This window comes from Salvelinus sp. IW2-2015, linkage group LG9 (genome assembly GCF_002910315.2).
Source record: "Salvelinus sp. IW2-2015 linkage group LG9, ASM291031v2, whole genome shotgun sequence".
NCBI lineage: Eukaryota > Metazoa > Chordata > Actinopteri > Salmoniformes > Salmonidae > Salvelinus > Salvelinus sp. IW2-2015.
Window position 1 is genome coordinate 18483799 of NC_036849.1, and position 26537 is coordinate 18510335.

The 26537-nt window shown below is 43.3% G+C and overlaps 1 protein-coding gene across 2 annotated transcripts; it reads right to left on the reverse strand.

The window, feature by feature from the left end:
- Nucleotides 1–1544: 1544 nt before the first annotated feature.
- LOC111968749 (RAS guanyl-releasing protein 1) lies at nucleotides 1545–25378 on the reverse strand. Of its 2 annotated transcripts, none has more exons than XM_023994599.2 (17): nucleotides 25160–25378; nucleotides 23872–24062; nucleotides 16696–16801; nucleotides 14309–14371; nucleotides 13781–13912; nucleotides 12496–12649; nucleotides 12150–12323; nucleotides 10890–11006; nucleotides 10487–10762; nucleotides 10237–10317; nucleotides 9840–9944; nucleotides 9521–9630; nucleotides 8985–9129; nucleotides 8688–8724; nucleotides 7938–8072; nucleotides 2215–2594; nucleotides 1545–2058 (listed from the first exon to the last, which is right to left on the reverse strand). In XM_023994599.2, the coding sequence occupies exons 1-17, from the start codon at nucleotides 25297–25299 to the stop codon at nucleotides 1918–1920; spliced, it is 2487 nt and encodes an 828-aa protein (XP_023850367.1). In that variant the 5' UTR covers nucleotides 25300–25378; the 3' UTR covers nucleotides 1545–1917. The 2 variants fall into 2 exon arrangements, with proteins under 2 accessions (XP_023850367.1, XP_070301294.1); XM_070445193.1 differs by having other exon boundaries at nucleotides 7950–8072; nucleotides 14309–14369; nucleotides 16694–16801.
- Between the last annotated feature and the right edge of the window lie 1159 nt (nucleotides 25379–26537).

Consider the following 26537-nt stretch of genomic DNA (forward strand, 5'->3'; position numbering starts at 1 on the left):
TATAACCTGAACACTGAAACAAAAAACAAAAGTGGAACAAAACACAACAGTTCTGTCAGGTACTCATACAAAACAGAAAACAACTACCCACAAAACCAACATGGAAAATGGCAACCTAAATAGGCTCCCCAATCAGAGACAACGAGAAACAGCTGTCTCTGATTGGGAACCAATTTAGGCCACCATAAACCTACAATCCCCTAGACCATACCAAATCCCCATAGAAGACAAAAACCCCTAGACAAGACAAAAACCCCTAGACAAATACAAAAACTAAACAAACCACCCTTGTCACACCCTGACCTAACCAAAAAATAAAGAAAACAAATATAACTAAAGTCAGGGCGTGACAGTGTTTCCTGTTTAAGCTTGATGTTGGAGGTTTTAGAAAAGCTACATAGCTAGAGATTGACAATAGCTCTAAACAGAATATCAATTTCCATCAATACCTTGTTTCTAACTGGCTTTTCAGTCTGTTAAGTCTGGTTAAAATAAGAGATTCATGCCATATAGGTAGTCACAACCTCACCTGTTTACTGTGGAGGCTGAGCCTTATTGTTCTTAACCTCTGATGGCGAGGGTGTCTATCCCTTTAAGAGCAGAAGCAACCGGTCCAAACTGATTGCTACAATCAACTACCCTGCTCACGTTCCCTGACATTATGGAAGGATTTTCTTATTTTCGTATTAGACTTCCCATTCATCTCCAACTGAGAGGTAATGGCACTGTTTCCACTAGTTCACAGCTATTGTGATGAGGTTGAATAGAGAAAGTGGAATACATTTATCCAGCAAATAGTAGTCACTGTGAGCTGTATTTTCAATTATTTTAGCAAAGTTGGACAAAACAAAATGAAAACAGTCAAGCCATTATGAAAGCAGGCAGAGTGGTAGGCATAGATATAAAACAGTTATGTATCGGTGGTTGGCTATGCCAACATTCTAGAGGGATTCAGTGACCCCTAGTGGAACTTATCTCACAGCTACTGTCACTTCCATAGAAACAAAGACAAATTAGAACCCATTGAATTAGAAAACTCAACCAACATGACTAATAGAGAATATGTCTTTATTATAACATTCATTATGACAGCAATACTGAGAGAGGACATCTTGAGAGAAATACTGGTACGTTGGCACCACAATATATCATGCGCTTAGGGTATTTACATGGTATGTCATTGGTGAAACATCTAATATTATGTTAATTGCTACTATGGACAACACTGAGCTGATGAAATATACATGATAAAACTGTGGTTGAATGTATTCTTTCGATAAAATGTCTTACACATACATAAAAACAACTATTTGTCTATATCTACCTGTATAAAAAAAATGGAACTCTGCTTATCTTTTCCTCAATGATTGACATTAACTCTGAGTTTGTAGTGTTTTAACAATAAATATGGACAGTAACATTAAAATCACGTGGATTTACATGTTGTATGCAATATGCAACCTTGTTATTACCTAAGGCAGGACAATAACTACACAGTACACCAGAATTAACTTCTCCAGTTTCCTGGCCTTTCTGCCATACTGTGTGGTTTTCTGATTGTCAGAGTCCCAAAGCCGATGGCACACTGATTGGATATGTTTTGGCTATGTTCCATGATGGCTGGTACTGTACTTTGATTGTCTGTGTCCTATCCAGGATGGTACTTTCATTGGTTTTGCCTCATAACCCCGTTTTGGCAGTGATTGGCTGCAACTAAGACTGGCTGTATGTACCATACTGTGAGTAACAGCGTCTCCTCACAGGGAAGTTTAGGTCCCTCTGTGTATCTTCTCGACTGTGTGGCACTAGGGTCCTCCAAGACATACAGTACTGTCAATGGCTCTGGAGACAGATGGCTGAGCATCACTTGTGATGTCATAGAGTGGGTGTGTCTGACTGGCTGAGGGGCGTTCCTGGCTAGGAGGAGGAGGAGGAGTCCTCCACCACGGAGTGAAGGGCATGCCTCTTTAGGAGTGTCTGCAGGATCTCTACCTCGCGCTGCGTCTCCCTCAGCTTCTTACGCAGCGTCTCGTTGTTCTTCTGAAGCTTCTGGTTCTCCTGAGAACAACATCATTCACTATCATTGTTTGTTTGTTTGAATGGTCAACCTTACGTTCAAAACTCTAGAAATGAGAATGTAGAACATTCAATGTACACAATTGAACACGTATCAGTAACCCAGTGGTTACTGTTTCCAGAGTATCAGAATCTCACCGTTTCCAGAGTATCATAGGTGGGTTTGTTGTCTTCGTCCGGCTCCCTGGGCTGTAGCACTGTAGAAGCTCTGTTCTCCCACTTGGCGTAGGCCCGTTGTTTGCGTTGGGGCACCGGGCTGGGGCATGGGGTGAGGGAGGGGGGTACGGGGGCCAAGAGAGAGGAGGGTACAGGGGCCAGGAGAGAGGACTGTACTGGCTGCAGCCGACTAGGCTCTGGAGGGGGGGCAGGGGCGTGGGGGCCCTCTGTCTGGGTGCTGCGGTGGACCCCCACAGGAATGGCCAGCTCAGGGGGGAGCCTCAGATGGGAGGGGGTCGGTGAGTCAAGGCTCCAGTCCCTACATTCCTCTGAGGGGTACGGGAAAGGCCCCTCTTCTGAGCCTAACACAAACAACATCATGAAGATAGTTAGTCAAATCTGATCTGTTCAGCCCATTTCAATCAGTTTTGGGGTTTTGAAGTGATGTGTTTGCATACAGTCTGCATCCCATAAGGTTAAGAAAAAGTCAACTGAGTGACTGTCTGACCACAGAATGTTATTTTTAGTAGTTCCTGAAAGCACATCCAGTGTTACGGTAAGTGAGGCAGGTCCTTGACTTTAGCGAGCAGTATGACAGTTTGAATCCACCTACACAGGGAAACTACCCAGGATGCTGTGCTACTTTTCCATGAAGTAGCTTAAACCTGCACTATCATCTGCAAAAACAAACTATATCTTTCAAGTAATGATTTGGCATTTTAAAGTTCCTGTGTATTTGCACTCTATATGACCAGTGTCAACAATGGTTGCAACATTGAATGGTACAGTTTAGGCCTATCTGAGACAAAATAGGTTTTAGTTTATATAACAGTAGTAAGCACAATGAGGATGATATATTACTTATAGGCCAACAGATGGCGACCTTCTATGGCCTTAGATTTCTAACACAAAGCTGCACTGGCTGGTTACTACACTACATGTGGTTATCACTATTTTAGACAAAGAACCTATTTAGTATGCGTGTACAGTGCAGTCATAAAGTATTCAGACCCCTTCACTTTTCCACATTTAGTTACGTTACAGCCTTATTCTAAAACGGAATAAATAAAAAAAAATCGTCATCAATCTACACACAATACCCTATAATGACAAAGCGAAAACAGGTTTTTAGAACTTTTTGCAAATGTATAAAAAAAAATAATGATATATATCACATTTACATAAATATTCAGACCGTTTGCTATGAGACTCAAAATTGAGCTCAGGTGCATCCTGTTTCCATTGATCGACCTTGAGATGTTTCAACAACTTGATTGGAGTCCACTTGTGGTAAATTTGGAAAGGCACACACTTGACTATATAAGGTCTCACAGTTGACAGCGAATGTCAGAGCAAAAACCAAACCATGAGGTCAAAGGAATTGTCCATAGAGCTTCGAGACAGGATTGTGTCAGTTCTGGGGAAGGGTACCAAAAAATGTCTGCAGCATTTTTTATTTTTTATTTTACCTTTATTTAACTAGGCAAGTCAGTTAAGAACAAATTCTTATTTTCAATGACGGCCTAGGAAGAGTGTGTTAACTGCCTTCTTCAGGGGCAGAACGACAGATTTTTACCTTGTTAGCTCGGGATTCAATCATGCAACCTTTCGGTTACTAGTCCAATGCTCTAACCACTAGGCTACCTGCCACCCAATTGAAGGTCCCTAACAACACAGCGGCCTCTATCATTCTAAAATGGAAGAAGTTTGGAACCACCAAGACTCTTCAAGATTCTCTGGTCTGATGAAACCAAGATTGAACTCTTTGGTCTGAATAGCAAGCATCATGTCTGGAAGAAACCTGGCACTATCCCTACGGGTGAAGGTTGGTGGTGGCGGCATCATGCTGTAGGGATATTTTTCAGCGGCAGGGACTGAGAGACTAGTCAGGACCGAGGGAAAGATGAACGGAGCAAAGTACAGAGAGATCCTTGATGAAAACCTGCTCCAGAGCAGTCAGGACCTCAGACTGGGGCGAAGGTTCACCTTCCAACAGAACAATGACCCTAAGCACACAACTGTAACGGCGTTCCTCTCTCTCTTCATACGAAGAGGAGGAGTAGTGATCGAACCAAGGCGCAGCAGGTTGTGAATACATAATGATTTATTAAATAAACAAAACAGACAAAGACGAAAACGAACTATACTTGATATAACTAACAAAATAACAAAACGATGTAGACAGACCTGAACAAACGAACTTACAAATACACGAAGCACGCTGACACAGGAACAGACTACATAAACGCACGAACAAACCGAAACATTCCCGTATGGTGTAACATCGACACAGACACAGGAGACAACCACCCACAACGAACATGTGAAAACAACTAACCTAAATATGACTCTCAATTAGAGGAACGCCAAACACTGCTCTAATTGAGAGCCATACCAGGCAACCCTTAAACCAATAGAAAACAGACAACATAGAATGCCCACCAAAACTCACGTCCTGACCAACTAAACATACAACAAACTAACAGAAAATGGTCAGGAACGTGACATAACCCCCCCTTAAGGTGCGAACTCCGGGCGCACCAGCAGAAGTCTAGGGAGGGTCGGGTGGATCTGACACGGTGGTGGCTGCAGGCTCTGGACAGGTCCCAACACATAGTCAATCCCAGCTTACGTATTTACCCCTTATCATGACCACACCTCTTATTCCCACCTAATTTAAGGGGGAACACAAATACAGGACAGCTCCGGGACAAGGTAGCTCAGAAGAGAAATAGGTCAGGACAGAGGGATAGCTCAGGATAGAGAGGTAAGCTCAGGATAAAAGAGGATAGGCTTAGGATAGAGGGGCAACTCCGGACTGAAAGGCAGCTCCGGACAGGAGACAGCTCTGGACTGAGGGGAGTTTCTGGGTAAATAGCCGCTCTGGGCTAAGGGCAGCTCATGACTGGCTGACGACTCTGGACGCTCATGGCTGGGCTGACGCTCTGGACGCTCATGGCTGGCTGACGGCTCTGGACGCTCATGGCTGGCTTACGGCTCTGGCAGATCCTGTCTGGTTGGCGGCTCTGGCAGATCCTGTCTGGTTGGCGTTGGCGATCTGCTGGTTGGCGTTGGCAGATCCTGTCTGGTTGGCGGCTCTGGCAGATCCTGTCTGGTTGGCGGCTCTGGCAGATCCTGAGATGAACGACTGGCTCTAGCGGCTCTGGTAACTGACTATCGGCTCTGACGGCTCGGGACAGACGGGCGGCTCTAATGGCTCGGGACAGACGGATGGCTCAGACGGCGCTGGGGAAACGGATGGCTAGACGGCGCTGGGGAGACGGATGGCTCAGACGGCGCTGGGGAGACGGATGGCTCAGATGGCGCTGCGGAGACGGATGGCTCAAATGGTGCTGGGGAGACGGATGGCTCAGACGGCGCTGCGGAGACGGATGGCTCAGACGGCGCTGCGGAGACGGATGGCTCTGGCTGATCCAGTCTGGCGGAAGGCTTTGGCTGCTCCTGTCTGGCGGAAGGCTCTAGCGGCTCCTGTCTGGCGGAAGGCTCTAGCGGCTCTGTCTGGCGGAAGGCTCTGTAGGCTCATGGCAGACGGGCGCTTTGCAGCACAATACCGACGGGCAGTTCATGCGGCGCTTGGCAGACGGACAGTTCAGGCGCCGTTGGGCAGACGGCAGACTCTGGCCGGCTGAGACGCACTGTAGGCCTGGTACGTGGTGCCGGAACTGGAGGCACGGACTGGAGACACGCACCTTCAGCGCTAGTGCGGGGAGCAGGGACAGGGCACACTGACCTCTCAAAGCGCACTATAGGCCTGGTGCGTGGTACCGGCACTGGTGGCACCGGGCTGAGTGCACGCACCTCAGGACGAGAGTACGGGGAGAAGGAACAGTGCGTACAGGGCTCTGGAGACGCACAGGAGGCTTAGTGCTGTTGTGGAACTGGGGGCACCGACTGGATACACGCCACATAGGAAAAGTGCGTGGAGGAGGAACAGGGCTCTGGAGACGCACTGGAAACTGGTGCGTAGTGTAGGCACTGGTGGTACTGGGCTGGGGCGAAAAGGTAGGCCGGAAATACCGGACCGTGCAGGCGTACTGGCTCTCTTGAGCATTGAGCCTGCCACCTTACTGGTTGAATGCTCCGGTCGCCCGACCAGTGCGGGGAGGTGGAATACCCCGACCGGGCTATGTAGGCGAACGGGGAAACCATCGGTAGGCAGGTGCCATGTATGCCGGCCGAGGAGACGCACTGGAGACCAGACGCGTTGAGCCGGCCTCATGACACCTGGCTCAATGCCCAATCTAGCCTACCAGTGCGGGGAGGTGGAATAACCGCAACGGGCTATGCACACGTACAGGAGACACCGTGCGCTCTACTGCGTAACACGGTTCTGCCCGTACTCCCGCTCTCCACGGTTAGCCTGGTAAGTGGGCGCAGGTCTCCTACCTGCCCTTGGCCCACTACCTCTTAGCCGCCCCAAGAAATGTTTGGGTGGTACTCAGGGCTTTTCGGGCTTCGTGCTAGACACGTCCCCTCATAACTCGGTTCCCTTCTCCGGTTGCCTCTGCTCTCCTCAGTGCCTCCAGCTGTTCCCATGGGAGCGCGATCCCTTCCAGCCAGGATCTCCTCCATGTGTAGCAACCTTTACCGTCCAATACATCGTCCAAGTCCATTCCTCCTTCTTGCGCTGTCCCTTACTCCCGTTACACCGCTGCTTGGTTCTGGTTATTTGGTGGGTGGTTCTGTAACGGCGTTCCTCTCTCTCTTCATACGAAGAGGAGGAGTAGTGATCGAACCAAGGCGCAGCAGGTTGTGAATACATAATGATTTATTAAAAAACAAAACAGACAAGACGAAAACGAACTATACTTGATATAACTAACAAAATAAACAAAACGATGTAGACAGACCTGAACAAACGAACTTACAAATACACGAAGCACGCTGACACAGGAACAGACTACATAAACGCACGAACAAACCGAAACATTCCCGTATGGTGTAACATCGACACAGACACAGGAGACAACCACCCACAACGAACACTGTGAAACAACCTACCTAAATATGACTCTCAATTAGAGGAACGCCAAACACCTGCCTCTAATTGAGAGCCATACCAGGCAACCCTTAACAACATAGAAACAGACAACATAGAATGCCCACCCAAAACTCACGTCCTGACCAACTAACACATACAACAAACTAACAGAAATAGGTCAGGAACGTGACAACAACCAAGACAACACAGGAGTGGCTTTGGGAATGTCCTTAAGTGGCCCAGCCAGAGCCCGGACTTGAACCCGATCAAACATCTCTGGAGAGACCTGAAAATAGCTGTGCAGCGACGCTCCCCATCCAACCTGACAGAGCTTGAGAGGATCTGCAGAGAAGAATGGGAGAAACTCCGCAAATACAGGTGTGCCAAGCTTGTAGCGTCATACCCAAGAAGACTCGAGGCTGTAATCGCTGCTAAAAGTGCTTCAACAAAGTACAGAGTAAACGGTCTGAATACTTATGTAAATGTGATATTTCTGTATATAAAAAAAATTACATTTGCTAAATTTCAAAAAAACTGTTTTTGCTTTGTCATTATGGGGTGTTGTGCATAGATTGATGAGGGAAAAAACTATTTAATCCATTTTAGAATAAGGCTGTAACGTAACAAAATGTGGAAAAGGTCAAGGGGTCTGAATACTTTCCGAATGCACTGTATGTGTGTTTGTGTGTGTGTCCCTCCTCACCTTCCGGCCCACCTGTAGTGCCGGGTGTGGAGCCTGGTGTTAGCGGACCTTCAGAGGTGCTACTGCCTTTGGCATTCTTCTTACACTCAAACGCCACCTGATCCTTACAGAGCCTATGGCAGTTCATACCACAGTCTGTGACCAGGCCAAAAGAATGCAGACAATGTGTTAGAGCAAGCAGAGGTGGAAAGGAGGTAGTTAAATGTATTCTTGTATGGTCTTGCTGGGTTGCACAGAGAATGCATGTTTATGTTTTGTTGTGATTTACTAACGGAACACTTCAGCACCCTACTAGCTAATGTAACTTCCATTCCCACTCAGTAGCCTAATGCTGCTGCTCAGCCTGTGGAACAGAACAGTTCTCAGACCTTTACGTGCATGTAGCCATGAAAACAGTGTGTTTCTGACTGTTTCAAGGGGAAGAGGGTAAAAACCAATGCTGTGGTTGCGACTGCAGACTCAAGTCTTTTATCTGTTGCAAGGTTCAGCAAGCAGTCTGCATGACAGAAACCACACAACGCAGCTTCTTCTCAAGATAGCTACACTTCACTTGCTCCTCACAGTCTCCCCATTATCAACAACATCGGCCTCCCCATTATCAACAACATCTGCTAACATTGTATTCTATCAACAATACAAAGTACTGAGTACAACGTACTGAACTCTAAGCTACATACAATATGACATGTATGAAAACACTATGGAATATTCCAGTCTAAACTCAGTGACAGTAAAAAAAAAAAGAATCACCTCTGCATCTGTAGCCTTGTTTTATGACGCCCCACAACTGTAATGGAGAAGAGGAAGTTGCTAAGGTTATTTATAGATAATACAAGTGATGCGTATTTAAAAATGAGCATGTTTAAATATTGTCATTTATAGTCGTAACTGCATTGCTATTGTTGATGAGTAGTCTATAACTAAGGCCCAGAGTTTTTCCTGTTCCGGTTACATGGTCTGGAAAACCTCCTGGCCCTATTAATGAGAACTACAGTCTAGCTGAAGACAGGCCAGGACATAGTGCTGTAATATAGAGTAGTGAATTACAAATCCGGAGCAGTTGTCACAGAATGTGGGCTTCATGTAGGTGGTCTCCTGAAAGTTGTGGACAAAGCCAAGACCCAGTTTGGAACAGATGACACTAGCACGCATGAAATAGGCTGTGATCTCCTCTCTGCTGATGAGGCCTTCCCTGGAGCAGGACAACAAAAAGCATATCTCATGTACAAACTGTCTGATAAGAAATGTTTGCAATGTGCTGTGTAGGCATTGGGAACCATTTCATATGTCTTCATTGAAATAGGAGCAACCAAAACTAGCATTTTTTTTACTTCAACAGTTTCACTCCAGTAGCTAACTGGTTAAAAAGTTTGTGGTTTCACCTGTCAGTTGACCACAGTGAGAATGGCTAGCTCATAGTTCTGTTGTTATTTCTGTTTCCTGCTGCTACAGACCCTGCTAACAGATTCCACTTTAGTTTCCTTTCTCTGCAGTCACAAAGGAACCCTTGCAGTTACAATGAACTGTCAAATGTGCCAAAGGAGAGCCCATTCACCCACAAAGGAACCATACACTCCACTTACTTCTCTTTGTCCATGACACAGAAGGAGAATGGAAAGCTAGCAGCAATTTTCTCAAAGTCCCCTTGAGAGATGAAGCCATTCTCATCATGGTCATAGTTCTTAAACACGGACTGTTGAGGACGAGAGACAAGAAATTGTAGTGGGATACAAGAAGCACAATAGATCAACTGGGAGAGTTGAGAAATAATGAATATAGTAAACAATAATAGTCATTACATAACAGTCATGACATAACAATAATCATAACACAATTACTTTTTTTAGGAAATAGAATACAATACATGTGAGAATACAGTGTGATAGGTCATGGATAACTCACATCCACCATTCGTTGCACATGTTTGCTGATGGTTTTTGGGTCAGGTTTTGGGGGCACTCCTGAAGCCCAGTTCACAACCACTGGAGGTCTAGAGGGGGTGGCTGGCTGATGTAAAACAAAACAGATGATCAGAACACTGTCAGAAGATGTAGAATAGACCATACTGATGTTAAATGGGCCAATTTAAAAAAAGTTTCAGTGCTTATTCTCTTTCAATAGGTTTGTTCATGAGATATACAACATCCAATTTCCAGACATTCAGAAATGATTCAGTAAAGCTAACTGGGTCTTAATGAGTATTATTACATGTTTGAAATTGAAAATACCCGTAGCCATAACACAGTGAACTTGATATGGCTAGGGGTATTTTCAGTTTTCATGTCCCTTTTTTACTCACGGGTGCTTTGCTGTTCTTGGGCTCCCTGGTGTAAGACAGCTCATAAATCTCATCCTCTGTGTAGTAGAGGTCCAGGGACAGCTGAGCAATAGAGGGCACCAGGGTCAAACAGCTGATATATTCCAACGAACACAGTAGTGTGTACTAGCCTATGAATATGATATTTTGCACTGATATTACGATTCCATGTTCGTGTCATTTTTGCATTGTAGGTATAAACGTGTCAGTGGCATTTTAAGTGTGTACTAACCGTGAGAAGGTGGACCAGGTCTTTGTTGGCATCGAGCTGTGGGGTGATCTGCTGTAGCTGGATCAGCTCGTTGATGTGGTTGTACAAAGCCTGGAGCTTCTGAACATTCACCTTGTAGTCCTCTACATAGTCTGACATTGCCTCGTTGACTGAGATCAGGTCCTTGAGATGGACCCCCAGGATGGGGATCTTAAAGCCTGCACACCTGCTGTACGCCTGACGGTAGTTGTCATAGTTCCTACAGGAGGACAGGAGGTCTGTCATCTCATTCAGCACCTGTGGAGAGAAGAGACAGCAGAGAAGATATTGTAGATGATCACCTTGTACAGTATGTATATATTGGAGACATTTGTCAACATACTGATCAATAGATCAAGTTATGATAATGTTATAGATAATGTACCTTGGTGACCTCGTGGGATACATGTGAACTGGTCTCTTTAAGTCTGGAGATGGAGCTGTGGCACAGGCCCCCCACCACAGCCATTAGTGTGTTGAAGTTGTGCATAAGATGGAGGCTCTGGTTAACACATACACAAATAATTAAATGAACCCCGGAGTCAACCAATAGTACACCCCACAAGAAGCACTCCAATATTGATTGCATAATGCACTCATAATACTGCCACACTTTCCTCAGTTCCTAATTGATGCTATATCCCTGCTGTGGGACACTGGAACCCATTGATGTGAAATACATTAAGAGAAGGTAGAGGAGCAGCATCTGACTAGTGCATTAAAGGGATACTTCAGGATGTTGGCAATGATGACCTCTATCTACTTCCCCAGAGTCAGATGAACTCGTGGATACCATTTGTATGTCTCTGCGTGCAGTTTGAAGGAAGTTGCTAACTAGCGCTAGCACAAATGCTACCTTGCACAAATGCTACTGGAAGTCTATGGTATCTTCTAGCATACTAGCAGATACCATAGACTTCATATCATTGCGCTAACGCTATGTAGCATTGGCTTACGAAACTACCCGTAACTTCCTTTATACTGGACACAGAAATCTAAAACTGATATCCACGAGTTCATCTGACTCTCTCATTGTCAAAATCCTGAAGTATCCCTTTAAAGTAACCTAGAGAGATTCTCCATCCAACTCGGCCTCTCCATCCAACTCTCTCAGCTCGTCATCACTTTTCAGGACACAGCTTTGCATGTGAATAAAGTGGTGAAGAGCCATAATAAACCAGATTTCATCAACTAGTTATGTTTTCCATGGTACACTTCCTAGCACTTGAGTGTCAGTGTTTCACCTGATAAATCCATTCGTGCGGATGGCCTGTACTTTGTTAATATTCAGAGCACACATTCTCTGTTAGCAAGCATCTTTGACGCACTAAAAGCCCATCATGGAACTCTTGAGAGTCATTAGCAGCCCTCTTTTAATATGCATTTTGTAACTACAAATGATGGTGCTTCTGCGGCTCAGCAGTAGGTAGGTCTCACTGTGCTGTATGAGATGGTAGACATGTATTCGCTTAAGCCGAGGAAAAGGCACTGAATATACACTATGAACAAACACTCTTTAAGAGGGTACAAAACATGGAACCTAAATACCTTGTATGTGGACATTTTGTTATTTTTTACACATACACTGTAGAGGGAGTGTTAGTCTATGATAGATCTGGAGGAGCAGGAATAGTTAGGGCTATACCTGAGCCACATGGATGAACTTGGTGAAAACCTCTGCTCTCAGCTGAGCTGTAGGCCGACTCAGAACCATGAGCTGCACCCACTGTGAGATACCATTACACAACGTAATGGAACGTTCCATCATGGGGTTGTCCTTCATGCAGCAACTGCGGATGTAGTTCTGGTAGTCTGCAAACTGTCAGAAATAATAAAGCATATGCTGACTCATTTTGCTAAAAGGACAGAGGTTGGTGAACACATTTGGAATGCATTACGATACCTAAAGTAGAGCGCATGTGCTATGAGATTCTTCCCAATGTCATAGTGTTAATAGCGATCACATTCAGGCGAATTGGGACTCTACTCACTGATATTCTACAGAAGGACTTGAACTCCAGGTAGGTGAGGTGCTCAGCCAGTTCGATGGGCTCCAGGTGATCAAACAGCAGAGACACTTTCCTCTTCTTACTGCTGTTAGCCTTGATTTTCTGACTGGGCTTCTGAGACCAGTGCCTGTCATTTCTGTGACACAACATGGTGAACAACATAGACAGGAAATATACAAGTACACTACATTACCAAAAGTATGTGGACACCTGCTCGACAAGCATCTCATTCCAAAATCATGGGCATTAATATGTAGTTGGTCCCACCTTTGCTGCTATAACAGCCTCCACTCTTCTGGGAAGGCTTTCCACTAGATGTCGGAACATTGCTGCGGGGACTTGCTTACATTCAGCCACAAAAGCATTAGTGAGGTTGGGCACTGATGTTGCCCGTTTAGGCTTGACTCGCAATTGGCGTTCCAATTCACCCAAATGGTGTTTGATCGGGTTAAGGTAAGGGCTCTGTGCAGGCCTGTCAAGTTCTTCCACACCAATCTCGACAAACCATTTTTGTATCAACCACGCTTTGTGCACAGGGACATTGTCATGCTGAAACAGGAAAGGGCCTTCCCCAAACTGTTGCCACAGAGTTGGAAGCACAGAATCGTCTAGAATGTCATTGTATGATGTAGCCTTAAGATTTCCCTTTACTAGATATAAGGGGCCTAGCCTGTACCATGAAAACCAGCCCCAGACCATTATTCTTTCTTTCATTAAGTTCCTGACAAACAGTTATTGTGCTGACGTTGCTTCCAGAGGCAGGTTGGAACTCGGTAGTGATTGCAAACAAGTGTTGCAAACAAGAATAGGCGATTTTTACGTACTATGCGCTTCAGCACTCGACGGTCCCGTTCTGTGAGCTTGTGTGGCCTACCACTTTGCGGCTGAGCCATTGTTGCTTCTAGACGTTTCCACTTCAGAATAAAAGCATTTACAGTTGATCGGGGCACCCCTAGCAGAAATTTGATGAACTGACTTGTCGGGAAAGGTGGAATCCTATGACGGTGCCATGTTGAAAGTCATTGAGCTCTTCAGTAAGGCCATTCTACTGCCAATGTTTGTCTATGGAGATTGCATAGCTGTGTGCTTGATTTTATACCCCTGTCAGCAAAGGGTTTGGCTGAAATAGCCAAATCCACTAACTTGAATCCACATACTTTTGTATATATAGTGTACTACACAGGCATCATTTGAAACCATTACATCAGCATGAATGTTAAGCCAGAGAGATATTAATTCTGTTCAGTAATATACTGGGGATACTTACATCCATTGAGTCTGCAACAGAGGGCACAGCCTCTCCTGGCCCTGATCTCTGATCAGATCCTGGAACTGTTCCATGGAGTCAGACAGGCTGCTGTGCAACCGGAACATTGTCCAGAACTCCTGGATCCAATACCTGAAATAGATAGAAAATAGATAGAAAATAGAGTGTTTCCCAACCCTGGTCCTCGAGTAACTCTAACAGAACACATTTTCATTGTAGCCCTGGACAAACACACCTCATTCAACTCATTGAGGGCTTGATGATTAGATTACAAGTTGAATCAGGTGTACTTGTCCAGGGTTACATAAAAAATGTGTACTGTTGGGATACTGGAGGACCAGGGTTGGGAAACACTGACCTAAACCATTAACCTAATTACAGAATATTGTATTATTAGGTGACAAGTGGATTTCATAAGCTCATAAGAATGATTGGACAGTGAGGTATTGTGTGAAAGCCTTAGTGGACCCCAGCAGGCCCTGTGGTAGTGACAGGATCAAGACCACTGCACGGGGAACACACAGTTACCTGATGAAGTAGCAGATCCTCTCACATTCTGTGGACTGCTCATTCTCCACGGCGCTTTTAAATGTAACAACTCAAGTTAAGGATACATTATAATTCACTGGTATAGTAAAATGTGTGCACATTGTTAAGTGTCAGGGAAGAGACCAGGAACTGTATGTGGGATTTATTAGTGAATAAACGACCTGGATCACTATGCAGGACAAAGTGTCTATTCATTATAATCTCCACCCGGCACAGCCAGAAGAGGACTGGCCACCCCTCATAGCCTGGTTCCTCTCTAGGTTTCTTCCTAGGTTTTGGCCTTTCTAGGGAGTTTTTCCTAGCCACCGTGCTTCTACACCTGCATTGCTTGCTGTTTGGGGTTTTAGGCTGGGTTTCTGTACAGCACTTCGAGATATTAGCTGATGTACGAAGGGCTATATAAAATAAACTTGATTTGATTTGATTTGATTTCTGTTCATCTAAGTCACGTGTCAAACTCATTCCACGGAGGGTCGAGTGTCTGCAGGTTTTCGCTCCACCGTTGTACTTGATCAATGAATTAAGGTCACTGATTAGTAAGGAACTCTCCTCACCTGGTTGTCTAGGTCTTAATTGAAACGATAAACCAAAAACCAGCAGACACTAAGCCCTCCATGGAATGAGTCTGACACCCCTGATCTAAGTAAACGATTCCAAATTGGTGTTTATTATATTTAGTGCAGGAAACAGATGTGACATTTGGTGTTTTGGGAGGAGGCGATCACAAATGGGAAAACTGGTTAGGAGCATCAGCAAGTGAATCATTCTGGTGGTGTGTGGTTCCGATAGCTCAGTTGGTTGAAACATGGTTTTTACAGTGCTATGGGTTGGATTGCTTGGTTGCCTTGGATAAAAGTGTCTTAAACGTGCCCAAAATACATTCACTATTCCTTCCAAAACAGACTGTGTATTACATTTGCTGGCAGAGGATCCTTTTAGTTAGAAAAACATGTTCTCTCAACCAGCTAAAAGCACAGCTTACATAATGTTACTTTTACCTCTCAATGGCTTTGAGTGTGAGAAAAGTTTATTACCTAAGCTGCTGTGCCATATGCTCGTTAGGTACAGAGTGACCAGAATCCCTGGGGGATTGTATTAATCAAAAGTAAAAAACATTTCCATTCTTCTTAGTATATAAAACAGGGCTAAAAATAGCCGGGCACTATAAGCCTCGCCACAGCACTCTATTGGCAGAAATCAGCTTGAAGTGATGCACATAAAAAGGCTAATTCCATCATGGGAGCTCGAGAGCCGCCCACATCATCCCAAAGCCAGATTGTGTTTACAATAAATGGCATTAATGGCTTCAGTGCTTTCCCTTGTTCCTAACCCGCTCTTAACAATATTTGATGCATGCTTCTGAGACCTTGGCTCAGAATGAGCCCAGGGGTTCAAAATAGAGGGCAGGACGCATCGTGCATCTTGAGGTGTGACGTAGGTTTTGGTGAGCAAGCCTCCTTGGGCAGCTGAGAGGCTGTGCTTATATCTGAAGAGGACTTCAGTCTGGGAAGAGGTCATTAATACCTGAAGCCCCTAGCCTTAGTGCCCTCCGCACTGGGCCAGTACTGCTGCTCTTTGTTGAATGGAGGCCTAGATTACATACCGCTCATTTGGTCATTTTGTAAATCGATATTATGTTCTGGAACCATTACATGCACCCATCTCATTATTTTTTAATTATTAGAGATATACAAATGTTTTTTGCACCCACCATGAGTCATGTCCGCAATGGTCATGTGAGGTGAAATGTGTATATTTTGGGATGTGAACACTCAGTGTGTTTGACCTGATGAAGATCCGTTTCGGATCGAAACGTTGTCAATAAATCGGTGAATTGGGAGCTTTAACAGTGTGTGGGCATTCTTGTTGTATACCGCTCATTTTAAACAGAAAATAGGCTTCTAGAGTGACCTTTTAAAACCAGACCTGAAGTGGGGGAATTAAATAGGGACGAATCATGTTTTTTGAATGGTCCTGTGTAGCTAAGATGGTCATAGAAAAAAAATGTAAGGTACCTGGAAGACACTGAATTTGAAACAGAACATGGTGATGTGTACTGGAGCTAGCAAAGACATTTAAAGAATCTACAGTACAGTAATAGGAAATTGGGGTACACACATATTGGCACTGATAGTCACATTGATTGGAGGAGTGAGGCGTCGATGACATGGCACCTTGTCAGCCAAGTTGGATCTTAATTGGCCGTTGCTACTGACAACCAAATCACAAAGCAGTGCTGCACAGCCGGTAAAGATCCTGTGTTATGTTTGGCACAACAGATTGGTCAGGTCCTTGTGCCAACTCAATAATAGTTCTGGCTGTAGTGGAGCAGCCGCAGAGCATTGGGTCTGTTTGGTAAAGGATATAGGGAGGTGAGTTTCTCCAGGAGGTCACTGGAGGACATGAGGAGTCGGTGCATGGTCAGGGTGATGTTCATCAGGTGGCTGCTCCCACATACAGAGCCCTCAATGTCTGAAAGAGAGCACACAACACATGGAGCACGTCAGCAGACATTCTGTTGCACATCACAATGCCAATACTGTACTGCAGATGGTTGAGAGTTCATATGGACAGGAAAATGATTTCTGAATATCAATGTCCAATGCTAATGTAGCTCTTGGATAACAAAAATCAAGCAGTCATGTCATGCAAAGAATCAATGTCAACAAAACAAGGGGATGTAGCTATTAAAACTACCTCGATTCTTTCAGCCACAAGTCTGCAAAGTCATGCAATAACAGAAAAATAATGATAGAAATCAACCATAAACACAATAATGTACCAGTTATGTGTCAAATGCAAATCTCTAAGTGTATCTAGTCACTGGGTAACGGACATGTATAAAAATAAATGCCATGTATGATAGTATTGTCATCTAAGTACAACTACCATTACCAATTCCCCTACTATCTGAGGACATGCTTGACATGCTGGTGTACACCATCTCTGGACGTCTCTGCCTTTCCTGTGGTGGTGTTGTGACTTTCCTGTGGTCTACTTTTCTCTCTCGTGTCTTATTTCCTGTCTTTGTGACCACCTCCCCTACCTCTGCTGACGCTACAGACATCACGCAGACCTGCAGCCACTATCACTGTCATCTACTCTAACAGCTTTGTCCCTAGAGGCACTGGAGATAAAAAAGGATATGACAATGTGGAAACCCACTGGGCAAAAACTGATTGAATCAATGTTGTTTCCACGTCATTTTAACAACAAAAAACCTATTTGATGACGTTAAATGAACGTAGAAAACTGATTGGATTTGGGAAAAAATCATCAACGTAATCGAATTTTTTATTTGATTTCACGTTGAATTCTAGTTAGTTAGACAACTCAACCAAAACTAGATGACGTTGAAATGACGTCTGTGCACAGTGGGAAAGATCTCAAGGAATACATTGTTACCTGTATCCACAAAGTAGCAATGGTGGAAAAAGTACACAATTGCATTACTTGAGTAAAAGTAAAGATACCTTAAAAGAAAATGACTCAAGTAAAAGTGAAAGTCACCCAGTTAAATACTACTTGGACATCAAAAGTAAACGTAATTGTTAAAATATACTTAAGTATCAAAAGTAAATGTAATTGCTAAAATATACTTAAGTATCAAAAGTAAAAGTATGAATAATTTCAAATTCTTTATATTAAGCAAACCAGACGGCACAACTTTCTTGTTTTTACTTATTTACGGATAGCCAGGGGCACACTTCAACACCGAGAAATAATTTACAAACAAAGCATGTGTGTTTAGTGAGTCTGCCGGATCATAGGCAGTAGGGATGACCAGGGATGTTCTCTTGATAAGTCCGTGAATTGGACAATTTTCTGTCCTGCTAAGCATTAAAATGTAATGAGTACTTTTGGTTGTCAGGGAAAATGTATTGAGTCAAAAGTACATTATTTTCTTTAGGAATGTAGTGAAGTAAAAGTATAAGTCAAAAATATAAATAGTAAAGTAAAGTACAGATACCCAAAAAACTACTGAAGTAGTACTTTAAAGTATTTTTAATTAAGTACTTTACACCACTGCAAAGTAACAATTGCAGATTCCATTCCTAACTACATTAGCCTTTCTTTTACAAATGATCTGACTTGAGAAAAGCTTTTGTTGATCCGCTGTAACACGTTGTGCATCAAAGTTGAGACCGAGAGACTGAAAAACAGCTTCTATCTCAAGACCATCAGACTGTTAAATAGCCATCACTAACACAGAGAGGCTGCTGCCTACATACAGACTTGAAATCATTGGCCACTTTAATAAATGGATCACTAGTCACTTTAATAATGTTTACATATCTTGCATTACTCATCTCATATGTATATACTGTATTTTATATTATCTATTGCATCTTGCCTATGCCGCTCTGTCAATGCTCATCCATATATTTACATGTGCAGTTGAAGTCAGAAGTTTAAATACAATTAGGTTGGAGTCATTAAAACTCGTTTTTCAACCACTCCACAAATTAGTTTTGGCAAGTCGTTTAGGACATCTACTTTGTGCATGACAGAAGTAATTTTTCCAACAATTGTTTACAGACAGATTATTTCACTTATAATTCACTGTATCACAATTCCAGTGGGTCAGAAGTTTGCAAACACTAAGTTGACTGTGCCTTTAAACAGCTTGGAAAATTCCCCAAAATAATATCATGGCTTTAGAAGCTTCTGATAGGCTAATTGACATAATTTGATGTACCTGTGGATGTATTTCAAGGCCTACCTTCAAACTCAGTGCCTCTTTGCTTGACATCATGGGAAAATCTAAAGAAATCAGCCAAGACCTCAGAAAAAAATTGTAGAGCTCCACAAGTCTGGTCCCTTATACACATCTAGATGTGTATAAGAGACAGCCTCCTTCTGACCCACTGGGAACGTGATGAAAGAAATAAAAACTGAAAGAAATAATTCTCTCTACTATTATTCTGACATTTCACATTCTTAAAATAAATTGGTGATCCTAACTGACCTAAGACAGGGACATTTTTACTAGGATTAAATGTCAGGAATTGTGAAAAACTGAGTTTAAATGTATTTGGCTAAGGTGTATGTAAACTTCCGACTTCAACTGTATATATCCTTATTCCTGTCTCTTATACACATCTAGATGTGTATAAGAGACAGGCAGAAGACCACCATCCCAACCGTGAAGCACGGGAGTGGCAACATCATGTTGTGGGGGTGCTTTGCTGCAGGAGGGACTGGTGCACTTCACAAAATAGATGGCATCATGAGGGAGGAAAATTATGTGGATATATTGAAGCAACATCTCAAGACATCAGTCAGGAAGTTAAAGCTTGGTCGCAAATGGGTCTTCCAAATGGACAATGACCCCAAGCCTACTTCCAAAGTTGTGGCAAAATGGCCTAAGGACAACAAAGTCAAGGTATTGGAGTGGCCATCACAAAGCCCTGACCTCAGTCCCATAGAAAATTTGTGAGCAGAACTGAAACAATGTGTGCGAGCAAGGAGGCCTACAAACCTGACTCAGTTACACCAGCTCTGTCAGGAAGAATGGGCCAAAATTCACCCAAATTATTGTTGGAAGCTTGTGGAAGGCTACCTGAAACGTTTGACCCAAGTTAAACAATTTAAAGGCAATGCTACCAAATACTAATTGAGTGTATGCAAACTTCTGACCCACTGGGAACGTGATGAAAGAAATAAAAYCTGAAAGAAATAATTCTCTCTACTATTATTCTGACATTTCACATTCTTAAAATAAAMTGGTGATCCTAACTGACCTAAGACAGGGACATTTTTACTAGGATTAAATGTCAGGAATTGTGAAAAACTGAGTTTAAATGTATTTGGCTAAGGTGTATGTAAACTTCCGACTTCAACTGTATATATCCTTATTCCATTCCTTTACTTAGATGTGTGTGTATTAGGTAGTTGTTGTGCAATTGTTAGATTACATGTTAGATATTGCTGCACTGTCAGAACTAGAAGCACAAGCATTTCGCTACACTCGCAATAACATCTGCTAACCATGTGTATATAACCAATAACATTTGATTTGATTATAAGTAGGTGGTTCACTATCATGGTTGTCTATTGGATAGAAATGGGAACCATCTTTGCTACACTCTTAGGAAAAAAAGGTGCTATCTAGAACCTAAAAGTGTTCTTCTGCTGTCCCCATAGGAGAACCCTTTGAAGAACCCTTTCCACAGAGGGTTCTACCCGGAACCAAAAAGGGTTATCCTATGTGGTCAGCCAAAGAATCTCTTTTGAACCCTTTTTCTAAGAGTGTAGACTTCCGATCTTTTCCATACCAAGTAGTATTAAACAATTTGCCAGTGACTTTCTGGAAATCGAATCGTGGCTAAGAGAGCACCTTGACGAAACCATTCAAATGGTGTTTAACTTTTAACCTAAACAGCTGGCATTGTCTTGATGCCACACAAGGACTCCAGTTTCCATGGGTCCCCACTTATCCCATTTCTCCTTGAAATACCACAGACACCATGGCAACATGTTCATTTCTAATCTTTGTTATCTATCTCACTGGGCCACTTCAGCAGGCAGCTAATCCTGTCCTCGTATATCCTGCACCGCTGGTACGGTAGTGTTCTGTTTACTCGTTCAAACAATGGCTACAACACCCCAATGGTCAATGAAAAGTTACCTTCCCACCTACAATATGACACACAGACAATGTTACTGAATAAAAAAACTGGCAAGAGTAAAAAGAAACATCTAGAAGATCAATAGGTTTGAAGCTTTATACTGTCACTGTACAGTATGTAAAAGGACTGTGATGCAAAACAAGCAAACTATCCTTCGTCTACTATAATAAACTGAACAGTGCTGTTTTATGGCTGTAATCATACAAGCAAGTCATGCTCTAAAACAGGTGTGTCGAACTCATTCCAAGGAGGGCAGAGTGTCTTTTATTTTCTCCCTTTCAATTAAGACCTAGACAACCAGGTGAGGGGTTAATTCATTAGTGACCTTAATTCATCAATCAAGTACAAGGGTGGAGTTTGACACGTGCTCTAAAATGACCTAAAATAACAAGGAAGCGGTTTTGATTCACTACCAGGTAAACAATTGCTTCATCATTTGACAACACCTCCCTGCCAACCCAGACTTGGCTAATTGCTGAGGAAATCCCCTCGTCTTACTCACTGTGGAAAGTTAGGAAAGCAGCAGCAGGCTGCACTGGGATAGGAGGAGGGATGTGATGACAAACACAGCAAAGAGCTGGGAGTGTTGCCCTACTTTGAGTGTTTTTATTATCATAGGCATCATCAGCAAAGCCCCGGTGTAAAGAGTCTTTCCTTGTTTTGACAAAGAGGTACAGTAACTGGGCTGGATGATCCTTTTGTTTTGCCTCCGTCAGCCTTATGCTTATCTCTACTGTACACACGAAAGAACCGGTAAGGAACGGTCTAAGAGACCCCAGAGATTTCAATTTCATTATTAGTTGCACACTTTCGATAGTTCTCTTTCTACTGAATGTACCAGCATGCTGTAGGTTTACATGTCGAACAATACATTCCTCAGTACAGGAACTTACTTCAATACCCCCAGACAGCCATGATGCCCCGTAAGTGTACATATATTGATTGCCATAGGCACATAAAGGTTTTTCACATTAGTGTCTACAGTACATCCGAGTCTGCAGTGGATCCTCTGACTCATGGTTTATCTCTTTGTGACATTCACAGGTTCTGTGCCTGCATCATACATGATTTACATGGAATATGCATTTAATTAAAAATGTCTTCTACGATTGAGGCATTCAAATATATACACTGCCTATTGCTGTCCATTAACATTATGATTGCGTAGAGACTTCGGGCAATGTGGATGAGTGGAACTGTGGAGCGTGGACTTGAGGGTGAATGATGATGTCAAACATTATTGATCCACACCCCTTGGTCCTCTGCATTTCAAAGAGTGGTCAGCATCTGAGGAGGGCCGTTTGGGGAGCTGACCTTTGGGCTAGCAGCCGCCAGCTAATCCTTCAAATAGCTCTTGCGTATGCTCTCACATTTGAAAAAGGTGCCTGAGCCCCAGGACCTGGGGGGGTCAGCCTCTGATGTGAGACAGCAGCTGCTGGGGAACATTCAGCCCTCTTAAACCCCTCTGTACTAGGTACCTTCATTCTGTCCCTTATAATAACCTGGATTTAAAACCCCTGCCTGTTTATCTCCAGACCAGATTCTGATGAGAGGATTTGAATTTCTTGCTCTCACTTGATTAACTTGACTGATCTTCTTTCCTAAATGAACAGCCAGCCATTATTCTGCTATTGTTCCCTCTGACAGATAGTGTAACTGTAAGTAGGGGATGTCACTTTCTGTATTCAGTCCATTGTACCACCTCATCACTCTCACGTCATTCCATTTGTGTCTCCAAGCAACGGTAATCTGAATGCTTGCCTCTTCATAGACATAATCACCATAACTTTGAGAGCACTCCAGACAACTTCGTAGAACACATGATTCTAATTTGACAGGGTTTTTGACAGCATTGATAGTGCAGCCAACAGGAACGTCCTTAGCCTTTTGGGGCCCCTAGGCGAGATTTTCATGTTAAGTTTATGTATTACTAATGTGATATGCCTAAATCAAATTCCACATCTACTGAATCAGTACTTCAGTTGTTGCATGATTGTGTTATCTCATATTCAGAGCAGGCATAGTTGGATACACATACAATTACAGCGATTGGTATAAAGGTTTGCCCTATTGCCCGGGGCAAGTGACCTGAGCAGTCGCAAACGTTGAACCTGCTCTGAGTTTTTTTTTATGATAACAACCAAACTTGCAGTAGTCTGGTATTTCTGGTTCCTCCCGTCTGTAGGTGAAAATAGCTACTTTAAATTTTTGGGCAAGTGATCATAATCTTCGGGCAACCAAAAATATTACTGATGTGCGAGTGCCTTTCAGACCTTAATGTCAATCCCTGACTTATCTCAAAAGCAAAGACTGACGACCATGTTATTAGACAACAAATAGAGGCTAGTTCATTTAAGTCTTCAAATGTGGTCTGTTTGTGTCAACCAAGCACTATATGCGAATTAGAGATACCTTGTAAATGGTGACAGTTTAATGGAGACAGGGTCTCTTAACATCAAACAGCTAGATGCAGAGAAAAACAGGTGCTTCCAGGAAACACTCACCGTACTGATTTAAAATAAACTGAGGTTCAGCGACATTTAAAAATGATAAAATGAAGAGAATGCTTTAACCTAACAAGCAGAACTAATGACAATGATCCTGACCTGCACAACCATTTTGTAGAGATCAACAAACTTAAATATTAAACGTGTTTCTAATTTTACATGCAACAAAAACAAAAAACATATTTTATTGTGATTTAACTTATGCTTTTATCCAAAGTGACTTACAGTCATGCATGCATACATTTTATGTAACGTGGTCCCAGCAGAAATGTAATCCAAGGGCCGTGTTCTACCGACTGAGCCAGAAATCATTTTCAAATAACAGAAAGAAATATGCAGCACATTAGCTACCAATAGCATTGCTGGCAGAAACTCAAGAGCAACCCAGAGCACAGAGACTCACCAAAGGACTGGATACAGGCCTGGATCACCTCCTCCCAGCTGGCCCCCTTTGTGAAGTGTCCTGGCAGAGACATTGTGACCTTGCCCTGGGTCATCTGGGCCAATTTGGGCCTGTTGAACCGCTGAGGCCGGGCAGGCACTGGTGGACAGACCTTAGATCTGGAGCCACATCCCGGTCCTGGAGAGAGACGTCTGGAGGGACAGTGGTGGAGAGAGGGAGTGAGATAGAGGGAGGTGTACGAGAGCAGCAGCTTTTGTGTGTGTGTGTGTGTGGTGTGTGTGTGTGTGTGTTGTGTGTGTGTGTGTGTGTGTGTGTGTGTGTTGTTGTGTGTGTGTGTGTGTGTGTTTCTAGGGGACTTTCACGCATGCAGTGAACATTAAACTATTGAAGTATACAGAACTTTCACAGCATGCAGTGAACATTAAAATGTTGAAGTATACAAAAAAATGAAGTCACACACTCAAATATAATGTAGGTATAAGTGTACCAAAAACTTGTCATGTTCATTACACAATAATAAAACGTGTTTAATACCAGGTATCCTACAGTTACAGTAGCTGTGCTATTTTGTATTGTTCTCATTCACTTCCCTTTGGGGAAATCATTGATTACCAACTTCCATCATGGGAACCACTATATCAGTGTTTGTCCAACCCTGGTCCTCCAGTCCCCCAACAGTACACATTGTTGTTATAGCCCTGGACAAACACACCTCATTCAGCTCATTGAGGGCTTGATGATTACTTGACAAGTTGAGTCAGGTGTGTTTGCCCAGGGTTACAATAAAAATGTGTACTGTTGGGGGTACACGAGGACCAGGGTTGGGAAACTGCACTAAATGAACAGTTAGATGGCTGATAAACAGAGAGGATGCCATGCACTTGTTCTATACACTTTCCACACTATAGGCTACAATTGTAATTAAAAACACTCAACTATGGCATACAATTCGAAGGAGAGAACACATAGGCTATAGGGAAGCTGTTTTGAGAGTGCACATTTTGTGCGCTCTGGCCGATGTTTTTATAAATCGCACTGAATTGGTGCACTCAAGTTATTTTACAACCAAGAACCACCAAAAGTTTCTGATTTAAATTAGGACTACATTGTAAAAGTGTACAAGATTCAAATATGTATTCGATGTCAATAAAGGTTTTATAATTGCGTATGTTGCAAATTGACAAAACCATATTCGCTGTATTTAAACTGTGCACGTAACGCACTCCATAAACCTATTTAGTTTATTTTACAAACACAGGAAGGACTTCGTTATAAAATAAAAACTTACGAATGTTCTTTTTCCTTTCCATTCGAGCCCACGTTTTCATTTTGTCCATTTTCTTTGGATTGGCAGCCCATAGCGAGATACTGGGCAACAAGTGGTTGAACGAGACTATCCATCTGTGTCTGTTTCGATGAGAGCAACATTGCATGCTTGGTTCAGTGTGCGACCGTGCGCCGGCGGGGAGCTCACCATCGTCCTGACTTGTCAATGAGAACTGCACAAATTATGCATCGTGCTGTGGCTGTGTGGGCGTTAACGCAATTGAACAAAAGTTATTTTGGTGATGCGCCCAATGTCACTGCTCAGTAATTTATGCATAGGGGCACATACGAGCTCAAATGAGTAGAATGAGTAGGCCGCCTGACCTATTTCTTTATTAGTCTATTGCCATTGTATAGTGATTTGACATTAAAGCATGAGTCACGATTAAATTGCCATTTTCTGATATTACCAATTAACTATCAGAAAATTTGTTGTTTCATAGATTATTCGGACTACAAATGGATAGAGATTTAAATCAATTTTATCACATTTAAGTGTGCAATAACTAAATGGATTGCAGCAAAAGGGTTGGGTCAGTCTGTTAATAAGAGTTGGCAGGTTAATTCACAGTGCCCCTACGCTGTATGCCAATCAAACCATGACGAATGTCTTCAGGTTCCCTGGAATTACACTGGCACCATGACCACAGCTCCATGTATTGCTGTATTGCTGTGCCTGCAGAAAAGGAAAGGTGGGGCCTTCCTCTCCGTCAGAGCTCTCTACTATACAGGAGACTTTAGACCCCTATAAAGATGTTTCTGTGAGCCTGTTGAAGAGCTACACTATTTATACAAAAGTATGTGGACACACCTTCAAATTAGTGGATTCAACCGGTCAACTGTAAGTGTTGTTATTGTGAAGTGGAAACATCTAGGAGCAACAACGGCTCAGCCACGAAGTGGTATGGCACACAAGCTCACAGAACGGGACCGCTGAGTGCTGAAGCGCATAGTGCATAAAAACCGTCTGTCCTCGGTTGCAGCACTCACCACGGGGGCAATGGAAGCAATGTCAGCACAATAACTGTTTGTCGGGAGCTCAATGAAATTAATTTCCATAGCCGAGCAGCCACACACAAGACTAAGATCACAATGCGCAATGCCAAGCGTCGGCTGGTGTAGTGTAAATCTCGCCACTATTTTACTCTGGAGCAGTGGAAACGCGTTCTCTAGAGTGATGAATCACGCTTCACCATCTGGCAGTCCAATGGACAAATCTGGGTTTGGTGAATGCCAGGAGAACACTACCTGCCCAAATGCATAGTGCCAAGTGTAAAGTTTGGTGGAGGAGGAATTATGGTCTGGGGGTGTTTTCATGGGTTGGGCTAGGCTCCTTAGTT

Bases quoted from the DNA above. Each gene is read 5' to 3' on its own strand.
- LOC111968749 (XM_023994599.2), bottom strand. From the start codon at position 25,299: ATGTTGCTCTCATCGAAACAGACACAGATGGATAGTCTCGTTCAACCA. The intron at 12,650-13,780 runs GTAAGTATCCCC...GTTGTGTCACAG, and splicing joins CTGTTGCAGACTCAATGGAT to AAATGACAGGCACTGGTCTC. The intron at 9,631-9,839 runs GTGAGTTATCCA...CGTCCTCAACAG, and splicing joins ATGTGCAACGAATGGTGGAT to TCCGTGTTTAAGAACTATGA.